General features: G+C 39.2%; 1 protein-coding gene across 1 annotated transcript in view; it reads right to left on the bottom strand.

Annotated features, from left to right (window-relative positions):
- ARHGAP42 (Rho GTPase activating protein 42) overlaps positions 1 to 18,453 on the bottom strand; it is a 150,551-nt gene extending 132,098 nt beyond the window's left edge. Inside the window, exon 1 of the mRNA XM_027739048.2 lies at positions 17,886 to 18,453. Coding sequence (XP_027594849.1) covers positions 17,886 to 18,039 — 154 coding nt within the window. The 5' untranslated portion in view covers positions 18,040 to 18,453. The remainder of the gene's footprint in view (positions 1 to 17,885) is intronic.
- Between the last annotated feature and the right edge of the window lie 1,047 nt (positions 18,454 to 19,500).

Below are 19,500 nucleotides of genomic sequence, written 5' to 3'. Positions count from 1 at the left end.
CGTCTGCCTGACTGCAGTAGGGCCTGGTAGAACTATTCCTGATCAAACTTATCACTGCCACGGGTTATTTTAAAATTAAATGCAGCAGGCTATGCAACACTCAAGGTAACAAAAGATAACCTGAAAAATAAAAGATACTGGTTTTTTCCTTTCCATAAGAAGTGTAAAGTAACAGAATGATAGATCTAACATTAGCTGAAAATAATACATAGCATAAAGATTGCTGTAACAAACTCAGAGATACTGGAGACACAGTACATGGTCTGAATTAAAAAGTGATGGACAGAAAATTTATCTATTACCTGGCCTTAAAAAAATTTTCTTTAATCATTTCACTCAGCATTGAAGCAATCTGTATGCACAACTTACAGAGCATTTTTATAACATAATTTTATTTATGCTTAATTTAACTTTGATAAAAATTTCCATCCTTTGCAGAATATGTTTTCTTCATGTTCTAGGATCAGTCTTTTTGCTATGGAATTTTCAATTTAAAAAAACAAACAAACAAACAGAAGAGCAGAGCTAGTAACTATCCAATAGCACAAGATTCTGACACCTTCAAAAAAAGGTACCACCTTCTAGTGGTACAGCTAAAGGTCATGATGGGGAAATTTATTAGATATCATTGATCATCTTCTCCTAGGTGTTCATGCCCAAAGGTATAGTAAAAGTGTAGCATATTTTTTAAGCACAGAATTACTAAAACATATTTTTCCACATAAGACATAATTCATATAATTCTTCCTTGGGACCGTATGTTGAAAAGGAGAGCAAGTCCTGAGAATAAATTCTGAAGTGGGAATGGGGGAGGTGGGGGGGAGGTCTAATCTTTTGCTGGAAGCACAGAAGAAACATGGATATGATTTACCAAAAGAGCAGGTTGTACTATCATGATTATTGTTTCCTGAACAGGTTTGAGCAAACTCTAGTTATCCAAGATGGTTTTTCCTTCTCCCCTTTGTCTGAAACCCTGAAGACTGAACCCAGTTGATTTTTTCTCATTGGTTCAGAAGGCCCAAAGATTATCCTTTCTTCCAGAACCCCTCTCAGGCCAACTTTTTTCGTACTTCTCCATTTTCAAATGATAGGACTAGCACTGAGTTTCTCTCCGCAATTTCTAGGAAACATTGTGTTAGTTCAAAACCTCTCCAACAAACACAGGGGACAAAATTATTTTTCTATGCTATGTTCATCTTACTTTCCAAAAACCTACTTGTTTGGACAATGGCTTTTCACAGTAACTGTTTTTATTGCCTTCATTTGAATTCATAAGCTACAGAGAATAGACTTCCTCTTCTGTGGCATTCAGTGTAATAAAAAATCAATCAGAATTGTAAACACTCATGGCAGGGGGGCTGAAACTAGATGATCTTAAAGTCCCTTCCAGCCCAAACCATTCAATGATTCTATGATGAAAGGTGGCTGCCTAGAGCTCTCACACTCACAATCAGCAGAAGAGATGTCTGACAACAGCTTCAAAAAGATTCCACACCTTCCCCTAAAATACTTAGAATTCGTATTGTCGGGAAGTGTTTCTACTCACTGATAAAAACAAAAAAACCCAAACCCACATAATCCTAGGAACAGCCAAAGGAGTAAGACATTAACAAAGACTGTTCTCGGACATGGACATAACTCACCTGGATGGTAATAATAAAAAAAGGAATACCTGGGGGTCCTTGCACAACAGCTTTTTGAGTGAAGAGATACGCATTTCTAAAAAATCACATTCCAGTGAGAATTCAAGAGCTTTTAGCCCTTGCTCTTTTATACACCTGAAAATTTCACTAGTAACCTACACAAGCCTCATAATATTTTACAGTCCAAAAAAATCTTTTCATTTTAAGACCAAGGTAGGACAGTAGTAGAGCTGTAGAGGTAGTAGAAGACTCTTCTTTTAAAGCTTCAGTTTTGCTAAGTACTGAAGTCAACAAAGTGCATATTCCAGCTGTGTGAAACTATTTATCTTGAAAGAAACACAAAAGGATGTGGGCTTTAAGCCAGCAAAATATTCAATAATCTGGAATCTTACAGGACGGACTAACTAAACTGGTTTCACAACTGCCAGTGCATGGAGGCAGCAACGAGTACTTAACTCACTTGCACCAGCTTCTTATAACAGAACCAAACTCTAGTATATCTTCTATATTATCACAATTAACACTTCTTTTGCCTGCCAAATATTTCCTTTCTGAAACTTAAAGGAGTTTACTATTTATCAGAGTCATCGTAAAATCTAGAGATCAGATTTGAAAAAGGGTGTTAACACTAGTAACATATTTTGCTGCTGATACAGGTGTTTATAATTGGCTTTCACTTCTTCTTTTCCTGAAAAACAGCAGGAGTGTTACAACCTTAAATGTCAAGGAGGTGAGAAGATAGAGGAACATTACATTTAGGAAACACACACTAATGCACATAGAAAAAAATAATTATATCCACATAGTGATGGTATTTACATTAGCTTTAATTTTCCTGAAATCTCTTGGAATTATCTTGGAATCCTGAAGTTCTCTTGGAATCACTGTAGACAGTTATTTTATAATATCGACTACATAATCAGTGACAGTAAGAAATATTAAGGCCTAGTAGAGAAAGCAAGCACAAAGCAGAAATTATTATTTGATGCATTCACACCTTGAATATTCCATGAAGTTTCTTGCAATCCAACACAGAATGGGCACAGTTACCACAAAGAAGGCACAGAGAAGGTTGACAAAGGACAACCACAGTGATAGATTTGATTACTTAAAAGCAGAAACAAGCTAGACTAGAACTTTTCAGAGAAACTGGGGAACAAAACATGCAAGAAAGAAAGAAAAGAAAGGTTTAAAAAAAAAATCCAAACCCAGATGAATAGGTCAGGCAATGTATACAGGCAACAGTTACTATTTCTCATAGAACAAAAATTGTCATCATCAGATAAAATAACCAAGCAGCAGGCATACAACAAAGGAAGCACTTTTGCCCCTGCAGCGAACACTTAAATCGTGAAACTTCTCATTCGCTGTCACAGACCGCTCTGGAGTCTAACAGGACACCTGGAATCCAGACCCAGGTTAGATAAAGCCCTTTCTGAAAAGGGGTTATTTGAGGACACTTGGAGGAACTTTAGCAAAAGGCTACCACAATTTAGAGATGCTCTTTGTCTGACATATTTTAGAAGATAAGTACTTCTGTGAGGGTCACTGCCTGGTCAGTTTTAGTCTGGAGATCTGAAGGCATTGTGACTGGCTCTGCTGAGCCTGCAGAGAGGCTGACATATCTCTAAAGTTAAGTAAGCTCACAAGCTCCAAAACCTGTATTTCAGTAATAATAGGACTTAATTAATGACTACATTAATTTGTTCCAAGGGGAAACAATCAGGTTTTGCAGAAGTGTCCTATCACTTTATGTTTTTCAGTTTTGTTTTGTTTTGTTTTTTTGTTTAAAACAAACAAACTTTTCATATACTTGACATCCTTTTAGAAGCAGAAGCCAGCTTTTGGAGAGACCAAATTCCATGTCATACATCTGGATCTCACCATAAATCCTTCCTCCTAAATTTCTCCACGAGGTATAAATGTAATCCTTACACTGGAATGAATGAGAAGTTAATGGAGTATCAGACTTCACATCTAAATAGCCAATGTACTTTTAATGAAGTTTAACAAAATAGTATGACAAAATTTCTACTGGACAGTATGACATACAGCAGCATGAGAAGTTCTACTGCAGTGATAGTAGGTATTATCTGAATAATCTGTTTAGTTTCAGAAAAAAAATGCTGAACTCCAATGTTATTTTAATAAAATATATTAATCAACTGTTTTAAGATCCCTCTCCTGTGGGAAACCAGGCAGGTTTCCCTAATAAATAATATAAAATAATAAAAAATGCCTGTTTTATAAGTACCCAAATCAAATTCAAACAGTAAGTCAAATTATAAAACCATATTTAACATTATTATATATAATAACTTTTTTAGATAACACTTTTTTTTTAATTTTTAACTAAAGACTTATGTAGAAACTGAGATGGAAGTGAAATCCTCCATGAAACTTAACAGATGTTTAAATTATTCAACACCTACTTATATACAGTAAAAGACAAAGTGCTAGTTATAAAGACGGACAGAAGTCAAAGATAAATCTCCCCAAATCACAGGTTTTATTTCACTGTGGGACAACTGTGACAAGAAGAAATCAAGAACTCTGCATACAACTGGTCTAATCTGGATATCTGCCAAGAATCCAGGCGTGGGATTTTGATACGCAGAAACTCCAACTCCCACTGGTACAGAACCTCATAGTCTCTGCTCCTATGACTGCACTCAGCCCATCCTGCATACCTCAAAAAGGGGCAGGGGGCATCAAGATTTATATCACTTAATACATTTTAAAAAGAACAACCAAACAAAACAAAGTATCAAGCCACTGAAACATCACGGCCCAACTCACTAGTGTTCCCTTGTAAGAGTAACACTCTGTCTTGTGTTTCATTCCATCTGTGCAAATACGTTGTTGTTTAAGTGCCATTTTAATTTACAAAGAAACAAGAGAAGTGTTTATTAAAATACCATCAATTCCTCTGGATACATTAAACGTTCAATAAAACATTGCAAGACTGACCCTTGACCCAGCAACACAGTACTCAGTGGTTCATAATGACTCCTCAAGACAAGTGACAAAAGTAGGCACGTGAGTTTCTATTGTAAAATAGTTTTGAAGTCTCAAGGTGTATTCTTTGGCTTCTCACAGAGAACATCAAAGTGGCTCTGGAGTGCCGATGATGATGAATTCTGACAGCGTCACACATATTTTACTGACAAATGATTCGAGAACTGCCAGAAAGTTGGTGGGGGAAAAAGAAAAGGTGTGATTTGCAGTGTTATTTTAGTAAATTTAAGATGATTACCACTCCCAGGGAGATTCAGGATCTGTTGCATTAAGAGACAAGAGTAAAACAAACTGAATCGACAAAACAAAGAATGGCATCATTGCCGTGCCGTGGCAACGCAAATAAAATAATAATAATCATATTTTAATCTGTTGTATTTCAGCTTTACAGAGAGGGCACTAAACAGAAAGAGTAGAATTATGTACAGTAATCAATATTGTACAAGAATATAAAAAAATAGAACTTCTTATGTTGTAGGGAAGCAAAGGAAAGGAATAGATCCTGCGAATTCGTGGGTTAAATTTATCTAGGCCAGAGACCCATTCGTCTCTTGGAGTACAGGGGAAAAAGAATGATGAAAAACTACCTGTTGGAAGACTTGTATTTTTTCACGTCCCAATTAAATCTGAACAAAGAAATGCTAACAAATTTCTTAAACATGGCCTTAACATTTTCATCTTCAATCCTGCAATTTGGGGATAAACAGGTGATAGAACTTAGATAAACATCATATCAGTTCCCTTCCCCATAGGAAAAAGAGTTGTGTCATACAGGCTAGGGTGTAGACGATGGCATCTTCAACCAGCTAAGCAACAGAAACTACAGCTTCAAGTGCAAACTCAAAAATTCTCTGTGAGTGTATCAGGAAATCTCTCAGCATACAAAGAAGATTTGGCTATGTAAACAGGAAATGTACTGCTGTGCCTAAACGCCTCTTCATAAAATGAAATATTTTGGATTTCTCATTTGATCTTAGGCTCCCAAACAGCATGAAGATGCTGTAGCCCTAAGTTCACATAGCAAAAAGCCAACCATACTGACTGTACTTGTGAGAAAACTTCATTAAGTCTATTGCCAAGCTTACATTTATGCATTTGCTTGAAGATACACCTCTGTTTTTTTTAATGTCAGTGTTATTTGTGCATTTTTCAATTAAATCAGTCATGGTAATAGAGGACAAAACAATGTGTATATGAGAACTACGAAAATTTTAAGATGCTTCAGGTACTTCAGACAATCTATATCTCAACAGGCTAACAAAGCTAAGCTATTAATCCCACTTTCCTAACATTAAGGATCTTTCAAAAATGTTAGGTTTGCTATCTTTACATACCTGTAACACAGCAATTTGAACTGAACATTTATTTAGCACTTGTATATATAAAAATAAAGGAAGTATTGTCATCTTCAACTGTTTAGTTTTGTTTTAATGTATATTTGCACAGGCACTTATATACACTAAAATAAGCCATACAGTCTAGTATTCAAAACTAAGAAGGGGAAAAGGAAAAAAAAGAAACCAAACCAAAATCATCCCATCAAAACTGTTATTACAGGATAGCACCTCCATTTCGAATCACAATGATGATACCAAAGTAAGGAAGGTATCAGAAGCAACTACTTAAGGCCTCTCTTGAAGACTTTTTAAACATGAAAAACATTAAACTGTAAAACGTCTTAAGGATGTATTCTTCCCAGATTCCAAAGTTTCACTTACACATGTATATTCAAGTAATGTAAACTGAAGACTTGAAAGTAGACTGACAATATTTCTTTTTAAGGCAAGAAAAAAGCACCGCAGTCAACAAGCCTTGCTACCCTGAACAGGAGTTTCAGGACTTACTACTTCAAGTCCAAAAGGTATAAGTGAACCCGACTGCATCTAAGGGGAAAAAAAAGCAAACAATTTAAGCGTTTCCAGCAATGAAAAGTCCATTACTTTCTTAAGAAGTCTTAAGACTTACTAGTCTTAAGAAAGTATCTTACTAAGTTCGCAGTTGCAGGTTTCTAATCTTAATTTGTATACCTTCTGCCAGCACTTGAATCTTCACACACCTTGGTCTCTTAGAGAAACTTTCCATCAATATTTTTTACTGTGATATAAATAAATCTTTAACTTTCTCTTCTGATTAAGCAATGACATAAAACACCATATGCTTAGTGGTGCTAGTGGTTTTCAAGGAGCTGGAGTATTGTCATATGCTGTTAAAATGTTCAAAGGGTCTTTGTCCCTTCACAATTTTTCAGCATTGTCCCGAAAACAAGCAGCAGGACCAGACTTAACACCCATAAATGCCATAAATATCCACAAATCCCTTCAAATTACATTTGCAGATATCATACATTTCTGGCACCTGTCAGTCTGCAAGCCCATGTTCACCTTATTAAATGTACTCATCTTTCTCCTCCACCAACCACTTTCCACAGTCAGCGTTAACTACCCTGCAGGCATGCCACATTTGCTGTCTCTTGACTTGTTGAAAACGTCCCCAAATAGATTATGCAAGTACAATAAAGACTGATTTGCCACAATTCCAACAATTTTCAACTCTCAAAAAAAAAGAAGCATGTTTTCCAGCACAGAAGTCTCATCATACTTTTTAAAAACAAAAAACAGCAGCAACAGAATTCCTTCTAAAAACTGAAGAACTGGCCATTGTCAAGAAGAAACTATGTTGAGAAGTTGAAGTGCATTTACTTCATTGCTACTTCAGTTGTATTGAGTTACACCAACAAATGTATCAAATTAAAGTAACATACTCTAATATCCAATCTCTACAACACAACCAGTCAGTAATTCCTAGACAGAGATTTATGAGTCAAAAAATATCTCCTCAGGCATTCATGATGCTTACCAAACTGCACTTTTTCCCTAGTTTTACCATCAGACTTGGTCAATAATATGCTGAAACTGGGGAGGAAAAAAAAAAAAAAGGGAAGAGAGAAGTAGTAGTACTAGCTGTATTAAATTTCAGTAAAGGTATGTTCTGCACGTGGTTAATCAAAAAATATTATTTGCGTAGATTATTTAACCCCACCTACTTTGTTGTAGTTTAAACCAACTCCTGTTTAACCAGATCTGATACCAATTGAAACCAGAAATTTTTTTCCTCAGGTCTGTTTTGTACTATTGGACCTCTCCCCACTCTCTGGCTCCTCAAAGCACAACTCAGATGGAGAATCCAACCCATCAGATATGTAAAATGCCAAACCCTATCTCTTGAAGACACTGACTTCTACGCAAACAACATTTACCATGAGACAAGATTCACAAAAGCATCTCTGAATACACAGAGCAAACCAAAATTTTTATTACAAGCTAACTATAATTTTTTATTAAGGTAACTAGTTCATTTTTTTTCTGTACTAAAACAGATTCTTCATAGAAGTACACAACTTAGTAAGTGTCAGAATATCTTGAGTTGGGAGGGACCCACAAGGGTCACTGAGTCCAACTCCTGGCCCTGCAAAGGACCATCCCCAAGAATCACAACATGTGCCCCAGAGCATTGTCCAAGCACTTGAACTCTGGTAGGCTTGGTACCATAACAACTCCCTGGGGAGTCTGCTCCAGTGCCCAACCACACTTTGGGTGAAGAACCTTTTCTAAATACCCACCCTAAATATAAAATATTGGATAAATAATTTATATTTACATAGAAGGTAAAATATTTGTCAATACCTTATGAATGTATTTTTACACATACACGATGATTTTAGCAGTAGCAGTTTCTCAGATGTTCTAATTTCTGCTTTTCCTCAGAACAAGGGAATTTTACCTCTCCTACGGTAAAGCCCAAGTCCTACTTATTTTAAAATTTCCCAGCAAGTAAGCTACATAGCTCTCTAGCTTCCCTATATATGTAGGTTAACTAGTGATTCACAAGAGGGGCAAGGGAAAGGTATTTCTTCAATGTACAGCTTGTTTTAACAGAACTGATAGTTCTAGATATGAGAAGGTTCAAGGGAACAATTTTTTTAATAGATAATAGATAATTACTCAGAGCAATCTTTTTTAAAGCAGCAAGTTTCTCCTGCATGCTTTCTGCAACTTATAAGTAATTTTAACCTTAGAGGAAAATCACCCCTCTACAATATTCATGGAATAAAATAACAGTTTATACAAATAGTAAATTCCAAGGAAGTTGGGTTCTTGTGTTCTCCCCACCTCTACTCCTCATCATCATTTGTAAACAAAAGTTAAAGGCAAACAAGGTAAGACAGAAAAGGGAGAGAAGATGGATGGAATGAACTTAAAGAGGAATGTAAACTTTACTAATGGCAATGGTCCCAACGTTCCTAAGGTCTTGACAGCACCAGTAATCTAGGAAGGCTTTGGAACACCAACACACACCACCACAACATTGGAAATCTCTCTGGGCTTCCTTTAAATATCACCTGCTCTTTTAAGAACTGCAGCTTTTAATAACTGATCCACAAATACTTACATTGACATTTGGCCACTTGAAATGAATCAAGTTATTAGAGCAGAAAAAAAAGTATGTCCAGTTATCCTTTCTTATCCACTTCCAATTAGCAAACAAAGAACTCAGTTGACTCAAAAGGAAAAACCTACCCCATGTATTGCTTGTTTTACTGCGGATTTGTGCTCTTTTTGCATGGTGGTGAGACAGTGGCAAGGGTAAGGACTTGAGCAAAAAGAGTGAAGATGATTTTTTTACTTGATAATTTTCTAGAAGTAACCAGGTTCTAGCCCAAGTATTTTTTTTTTGCAGAAAGCAGCAGGATGAGGTCTCTATAAAGAAAATTATATCCTTAACAGAAGTCTAAACAGGTCAGCTGAATGACCACCTCATCTAGGATGTACTGTAAAAGAATTAAAAGCCTTTTCAGCTTTTAAATAATTCATTTCCCTGTTCTTTTCTTTCCATAAATTCACTTGGCTGCATCAAAAACAACTAAACAATTTTTAAGCAGTCACCAAATGCTTGGATGGCAACTGATTGTTACAAGAGGAATCAAAAGGATTCTCTTCCAAAGACAGAAGCACTGGAATTACTTGGAGAAGAGCTATATTGGCTTTACATTGCAAAGTTTTGGTAGAGGGGAGGAGGGCTGTAGAGGTGGCTTCTCTGAGAAGACATCAGAAGCTGACCTCATATCAGACACAGATGGTTCTATGGGATCAAATCATAGATTCATAGAATACCAGGTTGAAGGGGCCCCAAGAATCATCTGGTCCAACCTTTCTTGTCAAAATCACAAACTGATTCTCATTGTTACCTGTTTTATTTTTCATGATGTTTATTTGACTTAAAGGCTCTTTAAGGAAGGAAAATAATCCTGTTGGTGATACCTACTTCCATTGACATAATCTTTCAGAGAGCAAGAGTACCTTTGCAAACAGACACTACAACCCACATCTGACATGCAAACCTCTCTTCTTTAAGCAACCTCAAAATATCAAGTAACATCAACAGAAGAATGGACTATATGACCCAGGCACTGCAGCACTTTGCATTGTGCTTTGAATATCAAGCTAAAAGAAGATAGGACTTCTTAAGCCATACAGCATTTCCATACTGTTTTCCCATGCTGAGCTATATCAAGCAAAACACCAGTGCAGCAACATGTTTAAGCTTTTGTGTCCTGTGAAATACAAGTTGCATAACTCAGGAGAGGGAAGCAATTTAAATTGATAACTTCTAAATAATCTGAAAAACTATACTGCCAATGGGAGGTTATATTACTCCCCAACAGCACTTCAATTCCATATTAATAATGAAGAAGGTCAAGTTATTTAGTTATTTTTTTCTTCAGTTTAATATTCACTTCATTGCTATTGCTTATAAAATCCTGAGACTTTTTCACCTTTAATTGTACACTTGAGGAATCCATAGCACCACATAGTCAAAAGAAGACCATAAACATCGATTTCATTTAATGGTTGATGTTCTCACAGAATACCATGAGGAATGATCAAAATCATGAAGAATATTATGCTACTTTTGTTTCCCCTACTTTTACTTCTAAGGTCTTGAACACTTAAAAAAAGTGTATTCAAAAAGACTTAGAAAAGAGCTACTAAAATAACCAAGAAACCAGAGAAACTCTTAGAAGAAAGGATGAGAACAGCTTGTTCTGTGTAGCAAAAGGATGTGATTATTCACCAAGCAAATCCAAATCAACAACAGTGCAGAAATGTTGAGTGAAAGGAAAATAAGTGTAAGCAAGTCTAAATCTCCAGATTAAATTTATTTTTAATGAGTTACCCAGCTCTTAGAGTAACAAGGTTCTAGAAAGGGCTTTTAGCAAAAATAGTAAGGATAAAAGTTGTTTTTAAAATGGAGCTTGACAAGTAGGCATTACATCATGTAATACTAGCAGGAGACTGGATTTAATAAAGGAAATCCACGACACCAAATTCTCCTAAATTCCCAATTTATTTATAATTAGTTTTGAGAATATAGGAAAAAACAGATAGGAAAATACATAGCACTGTTTTACTTATCTTTCAGTAGAAAGAAGGACTGCATTGTCCTCTGTATTTTCTGCAGAGGATGAATACAAAGTTATTTACTATTACAGGAAACTGCAAATTGCTGTAGCACTTCTGCCCACGAAAACCCAAGAGATTTGTACAAGTTCAGTGATCACAGCATCATATTTTCCAATGTAGTAAAGACAATATTCATGAAGCAGCTGGTTTCTTATTAATAGAATTCATTTATCTTATTCATAGCAAATGAAACACATAGTAGACAACAAGCCAACTGGCCCATTAAGAAAAAGATTAAATTTGACCTTTTACAGAAATCAGTTTAAAAATCCTAATGTAGAAAAAAAACCACAATATTTTTTTTAAAGCAGAAACGTCCTTTCATATGGTATTTGAAACTGAAGCCCGCTCCTCTGGTAGCCTGATGTAATCCATTTACAAAATTTCTCTAAAGAATACCTGTTTCAATATTAAGGCCCAAGAATACCCGTCTTGAGTCATTCAAGGACTTTATTAACACAATAGTCATTACTGACAGTATGGAAATTCACTTGCAGGGAATACTGGTTCAAAATGAAACATCATGTGGTGGCCAGAAAATAACGCACTCTGTAACAGTCTGCTATCTACTGGCATTTGTTTTCTTCATATATCTTTGGCTAAAGATAATACGATACAGACTGCAGTTGCTTTAAATGCCAGAGGAAGCAATTAAGATCCTTCTCTGGCCAAGAAGCAGCTTATTATTGGTATCTTTGCATGAAAGGCAGAACACTGCTGGAACTGAAAGTTACGTCTATAATCCATAGATAATGCAGATACCAGCAGAGACTGCACAGGACTCTATAAATGCCTAACAGAAGTAACAGAACAGATAATTTTGAAAAACCAATGCCAATTACTATGTTTCAACTTCCTTTTAGTGGGGAAAAAAGAAAACATACTCTCTTGCTGTAAATACTAGTAGGCAAGGCTGAAGTAGGCATGATGGCCACACATGTGCCCCGTGAAGGAGCTGTTGGCTTTTGTGAATGCAGTGAGATTGATATCAAATCCTCAGCAGCCTTTTCCTACCGTTTTTTGCACTGTTTCCTTCTCTTTCTAAGTAAGACTCTGGGAGTAACCCAGAACAATACAGGTTATATGGTCCAGTTATCTAGGTGTTAGCATCACACCTTTATGTATGGCCATACAAAGGAGGGAAACTTTTTTATCAAATTGGTAAGAGAATCATGTATTTAGGGACCAAGAAGTATAAGCTACGTCTACATTAATAAAAGAGAATTATTGCTATCAAATTTCAGCAGTTGCTGTTCAATTAACTCAGTCCTGGTCCATTTAGAATCTGGAAAAGACACTGCAAAGATAAAATCTCATTAAAATATGTGAGGCAAAGATATCTGGGAAAATGCATGTCTCTGGAAAGACACAAAGGGCTGCTGGTTTGTTTTTTTTTTTAACATAAAAAAAAATTCCCCAAACAGATAAAAAGATCATAGGTTCTTATGTGTAATTTTGTCTTTTTTTTTTTTCCCAGACAACTAACCCCCAAAATTTCCATATGTATAAACAGGTTCATCACTTTTATAATTAGGCTTATGAGAGGAGAGAACAATCCCTGAAAACTGTATGCCAGACACTTTAAGACAGTCTTTTTTGTGTGAAATTTCTATAAAACCCAGGTAAAAAATATCCCTCACACCCCCTGCAAAAGATGGTATTTCCAAATTGTGTCTGTTTCTTTGTCTCTCCATGTGTCAAGAAGTAAAATAATACTAATGATTGCTACCTAATTACAAACTCCAAAAGATATCTGCTAAATCTTATTTATATCACACCACAGCTCTCATTACTGTTTGCATCATATCAAAACACTTTAAAAGCTACAGTATTACTTAAAACAGCTGTAAATCCACAGAACTTTCAACCATTAAACCAAAACTTATGTAGTTCTCATCTTTGAATATGTGAATTTGAGAGGCCTTAAGATGGAGAAGGCCTTAAAAATCAGAAGAAGAAAATTAAGCCTTCTACACACAATGAGCCATAAGATCACCTGTACAAGATGCATGTTATTTTTTTGGGTTGTTTAACACAATATCATTAACTTTCAGTAGGCCTATTATGGAAGTTAAAAGTATTCAAGTAATTCTATAATGGAATTTCCTATATAATCTATATGACAGCACCCTAGACTAGATTGCTTTTACAGAAGACAACTACAAAGAAATTACAAGGTACATGACTGGCAAAAAGTACAGGGAAAAAATAGTCTTGATGTTTTAATTCAAAACAAGCTGGAATCAATAAGAAGGAAAAAATTCAGTTCTACTTTAGGAGTCCATCTACAGCTGGACCTACTACATGAAGCATTTAAGCATATACAGTTTAAACATGCACCTGAAAGATCTATTAAATTAGGTGACTGAAGGGTTATGAAATCAACAGTTACCTAATAATCAAAAAGGCTAGTTGTAACAGGAAAACATTTTTTCTAAAAAGTTTTTTTTGCCCTAATTCCTAAGTTAACAAAGAAGAAACCCTTCTCTAGGTGCACCAAAGTAAACTATTTGCTTCTACTTAATTGTGCCTACTCACAGGGTTAAATGTCTGTCAAAAGATAACTTTTTAACGTAATAGAAACTATATACAGAAATTAAGCCTTCCAAGAGATAGTAATGGGTTTAGTACCTCTGCTAATGTGAAAAAGGACAACTACTCTCTCGCTATAAATACTAACTGTAAGACAAGGCTGAAGTAGGCACTATGGCCATACAGATCATAGAATCAACTGGATTGGAAAAGACCTCCAAGATCATCAAGCCCAACCTTGATCCATGGTTACTAGACCATGGCACTAAGTGTCACATCCACTCTCATCTTAAAAACCTCCAGAGACGGTAAATCCACCACTTTCCTGGGCAGCCCATTCCAATGTCTGATTACCCTCTCTGTAAAAAATTTCTTCCTAATATCCAACTTAAACTTCCCCTGGCAGAGCTTGAGACCATGCCCTCTTGTCCTACTGCTGGTTGCCTGGGAGAAGAGACCGACACCCACCTGGCTACAACCTCCTTTCAGGGAGTTGTAGAGAGTGATGAGGTCTCCCTTGAGCCTCCTCTTCTCCAGGCTAAACAACCCCAGCTCCCTCAGCCTCTCCTCACAGGACTTGTGCTCGAGTCCCTTCACCAGCCACATTGCTCTGATGTGATGCTAACACCCAACTAAACTAGACCATATAACCATATTGTTCTGGGGTACTCCCAGAGCCTTATACATTTAGAAAGAGAATGAAACAGTGTAAAAAATGCTACGAAAAAGCTGCTGAGGATTTGATATCAATCCTAGCTTTATCAGTTCTCACTGCATTCACACTAGTCAGCTTCTGCTTCATGGAACGCAGCAGCTCTGCAGACTACTTGGGAAAGCAGCACTCTCCAGAATTAAGGTAGCAAAACCACATCGAAATCACTGACTTTATCTTGGGATGACTCCAAAGAAAATGCAAAATATTTGCATACTGCATTAAATGTATTTGTTCTATCTTCAATTTACATGGAATCTCTTATCAGGTATTTATAAACATTACATTGTTACAGTAACTTCGATAGTTGACTGCCCAAATATTAATATTTTGTAACATTTGTAATACAGAAGTATAATTCTACCTGAAAAACCATGCACATACTTCATGTAATAAAACTTATATTCAGCCAATTTTAGAAGTTTATAGTCTTTTCTAAATGCATCAAGTCTGCTTCACTGTCTCTTCTCTAAACATGGTCAGGGATGATGTGTTCCAAAACTCATCACCACTGAAGCTCTTCAGCACAGTGTGGATTATTTTAACCCAAGAGAACCGATCCTACAAAATGATATGTAAATAAAAATTCCAGATCACCTAAAGAGATAAAACATGGTAAACAATGCCTGTTTTTCTCTAGAGCTTGTAGATTATTAAATATTCAAAGATCAAATCCTAAAAGTTATCACTGACTTCAACTACTCACAGTCTGGTACTCAAAAACAATTAAAGAATTAAAAAAAAAAAAAAAAAGCCGTGAACAAATATTTTACACTCCATTGATTTTGAAGGTGAGTAGAAGTAGCTAGTTTGCTTAAACAAATCAAAAGTTCTGTGCTCTAGGGAACCTACAGTAGTGCTACTTGAAGCATCTACAGCAGAGTCTGCACAGTATAAACCCAGGATTTCTACTTTGTTGAGGAAAATCCAGACATTTCCCCAGTTTTCCTAACACAGGAACTACGGCAGTGTTCTGTGGAAGTCATGGTCATGAAACTAAAGGTTTTGAAATGAACAAAAGGAGAAAGATTTCTTACTATACCAGACCAGACTTTATTTTCCTAAGCTTAAAAGACACTATAACATAATACTCTAGAGCTGCATATAGGATACAATAAGCATTGTGTCAAACACATTTGAACTAAAAGTTTCAAAAATTAGGAGAACTTGCAAGTTAAGTAGTCATTACGCAAGACAGAAATATTGCTCTTAGTCTAGCAAGGACTCATAAGTATTCTTCACAAAAATAATGGTACTACTCACATCAAATCAAGGTTTAAATTACTTCTCAAGAACAATATTCCTTTTACAACAGTCTGCCTTAGACAATCATAGAATGGTTTGGGTTGGAAGGGGTACCTTAAAGATCATCTCATTCCAACCCCTCTGCCATGGGCAGGCATACCTTCCACTAGACCAGGTTGCTCAAAGCCCCATCCAACCTGGATGCCAGGGATGAGGCATCCACAGCTTCTCTGGGCAACCTGTTCCAGAGCTTCATCACCCTCCCAGTAAAGATTTTCCTCCTAATATCCAATCTAAACTCATACACTTTCAATTTAAACCCTTCCCCCTTGTCCTGTTAACTGCATACCCTTGTAAGAAGTCCCTCTCCAGCTCTCCTGTATGCCACTCTTTAGTTACTGGAAAGCTGAAGGAAGGTCTCCCTGAAGCCTTTACTTCTCCAGGTTGTACAGTCCCAACTCTCTCAGTCAGCTTAAGAAGAAAGTTATATTTCTCCATATTTGATCTGGAACAAAAAGTAGTCAATTTCCAGTGCTAGACCAGGTCAAAAAAGTACCCATGTGGTATTCTGATCTGTCATTACTATTTGTGCACACCATCTTACAGGTTTGAAATAGGAAGTTTTTACTACTTAACACAAGCTCAGACTTCCCGTTACACGAGGAAAGCTTTTTAGTAAACAGAAAGACTTAAATACAACTAAAACTCAAACTTTTTTGCCTGGGAAGAAAATTGTACCATTGAGTTTATAAATACAAACATACATAGATATATACATATATATATATACACACAAGCACTATTTCTATGTAATGTCATCTCACATGTGGTGTGCATGGATACAGTAATTTAACATAAATTCATGAGATGCTAGATTTGTACCCAGATACTCACTAAAAAGGAGGTGCATCCAGAAATACATGCATATATACAAAAAAGTCACAAAAAGATAATAACTACTTTATGTAAATGCAATTCTGTAAATTAACTATAAGCAAGTGATGCAGGGAAAAGCACAATTCAATCCAACTGTTGGATCAATAAAATTCTCACAATTTTTACCTCCCAGGTACTGAGATAAATTTTTGGGTTTAGACTCTGAGTTAGCATCAGTTAGGTTTCTTATGAGCTACAGAGCTCGGCAACATCTGTTCCTGTCCACATAACAAGCAATACTGCTACCCTTCACTGTACAAAAACTAGCATACCATGTCAATGTGGCAGATATTTTTAAGGATTAAAGTCATTCTTTTCTTTGAACATCTCACGTTGCAGCATGAGATGCTGTAAATTAGTTCTCAGCTCCACCTGAAGGAAAACTTTGGGCAACAGGTGAGAGAGATCCAAAGTGACTTAAAGAGAAAAAGTAAGCGGCAAGAAGTTACAGAAGAGGACAAACCTAGTGACGCTCCTGACAATTTCAGCTTTCACTTTATGCGCTTCAGAGCATGACTGTCGTTTTCACACCCCAGAAAGCTGTCACTGCTCAACTCACAGACCTTTAAAAGCACTACATTGCTCATGTTTATCTCTGCTCTCAGAACCCTTTGAAAATATGTAAAAGTTAATCTACTACGTGAAGACGCGGGAGTATGGCATGATAAGATATATAAATTCTCTTTCTATAAATTCACTTGTCTCTTGCTTTGCCCATTTATTACGGACGTCTTCGTCATCTAAAGACACCTAATTAGGAGCCAGCGTCCCAAAATGAGACCCCGGCAACACTACACGCCTGATCCGTACCGTACAGCGATCCATACCACGGCTACGGGCTTAGGGCTTAGAGTCACAGAATCGCAGAATCGTTAGAATCCCTTCCAACCCTAAGGAGTCTCTGATTTCTGCTACTCTAAGCCCCCAGCCCCGAGCCTGGGCTGCTCCCCCGTCCCCGGGTGGGACCACCCCGCCGGTCCGCGCCCCGGCGGCAGCGGCGCCCCCGCGCTGCCCGCGGCCCCCGCCGGGACGGGCGCGGCCGGGACCCCGGGCCGGGGCAGGGCCCCGCACCGCCCCCGCTCCCCCGGGACACCCACCCGGCCCCGCCGCAGGCGAGGCGAGGCACAGCGGCACGGGGGAGGAAGGGAGGGTGCGGGGGAGAAAGTTGAGGAGACGCCTTTCGGCGGCTGCCGGCAGGGGAGCCCGCGCCCGGCGCCCATTCAAACAAAAGAAGCCCCTTCCCCTGCCGGCCGCCCCCGGCCCCGCCGCCCGACTCACTTCGCAAGGCCCCGATGAGGAGGCTGCCGTCCTTAATCAGCTCCTTGATAAACTTGTTCGTCCTCTCCAGCTCGATCTCGTGACACTTGAGGCGCTCCCTGAAATCCGGGCTGTCCAAGTAGGAGTCGCTGAACTCCAGCGTGGGCAGCCCCATAGCAGCGGCGGCGGTCGCAGCCCCCGGCCGGCGGCGGAGGCAGGAAGGGCGGGAGGGCCGCGCCGAGGGCACAGGGGAAAGCGGGGCAGAGGCGAGGCACGACTGCCGCCTCCCTGGAGAGGCTCCCGACCCGCAGCACCGGCCCGCTGGCAGCGCAGGCGGCGGCTCCGGCCGCTGTCACCCAGCTACATCGCTACCCGCGGGGCACCGCGGGCTCCCAGCGCCGCCGCCGCTCCGCCGCTTCCGGCAGCGATCCCTCTTCCTCCCTGCCCGGCACTAGCTCCAGTGCGAACCTCCCCCGTCCCGGCCGAGGAAGCCCTCCTCCTCCTCCTCCCGGCGCGGCATGCTCACACGCCGGGGACGCGGCCCGGCGGCGCCCGCCCCTCGTTCGCCACCGCCCCCTCCGCGCTCTGCCCTCCAGCGGCGGAGCGGCCGCGCCTCGGCCCGCTCGGGCTCGGGGTGAGGCGGGGATTCCGCACGGCCCGCCGAGAGCCTGCGCTCGCCTCCTCCTTTGCCGGGGGCTTTGGGAGATCCAGAGGAAGGCGGGAAGGAGGATCCACCACTGGGGCAAGGAGGATCACAGGCATTTGGAAGGGTGCGCCCGGAGGAGGCCGGTTTATGTGCGGGGGTGATGCCTCAGGGAGCAGCCCGCTCTGCTGGGGCAGGACAGCTGCCAGCCCGCTGTCTTCTGCCTCAGCTGGAGGAACAGCGGGAGCTGCGGCCGGAGGGAGCCAGCCCGAGCGGGCCTGCTCTGGATAGGGAATGTTCCCTGCACCTCAGCGGGGCCCTTGGTCAGCCTAGCCGGTGTGCGTGCTCGGCCTCGGTGGGTCAGCGCTCCGAGGGAGGGGGACAAGTTAAGGAGGGAGCAGCCGTGCGTAAGGGAGGAGGAGAGAGGCAGAGACTTAAGAAATAGAAGAGATAGGAACACCTGTGGTCTGCCTTGGCACTTGGTTGCTGTGAAGGGGATACAACTCGAGCCAAATCCATACTGAAGAGGAACATCAGGAAACTGCAAGCGCGCGGTTACTGCAGCAAAGTTGGGTTTTTACAAGTATGTGAGTGGGCTTATCTCAGTAAACAGAAACACTTGGGATGATTCTTGTGTGTTTATCTGAAGTGGTTTATCCAGACATAGTGTGTCAGTATGCAAGTATGTATACAAATGTACATACGGGTTTGAGGAGAGTCTCTGTAAACACACCTTCAAGTCAGGAATAACTCCCTTGGAAACAATCCTCGAGACAGGGCCATAAAAGTAATTGCACTTCAAGGCAGCCCACCACTTGCTAAAAATAGTTTTCAAGAAAACGGTGATGCTTCTCTGTTAGCAAAGCACACGTTACTACCAATTCATTCACAGTCTCCATTTTAATGTGAAAGTGGAGGAAGGCTCAAAACTCCTGCTCAAATGAACTCTAAAAATGTAGTTCACTGACACATTTGTGCTTTCACACTTCTTAA

This window comes from Pipra filicauda, unplaced genomic scaffold (assembly GCF_003945595.2).
Source record: "Pipra filicauda isolate LSUMZ 115617 unplaced genomic scaffold, ASM394559v2 scaffold117_size3949168_pilon, whole genome shotgun sequence".
In the NCBI taxonomy this organism is placed as follows: Eukaryota; Metazoa; Chordata; class Aves; order Passeriformes; family Pipridae; genus Pipra; species Pipra filicauda.
Note: the sequence above shows the minus strand (reverse complement) of the source record. Positions and strands in the feature narration are given on the sequence as shown.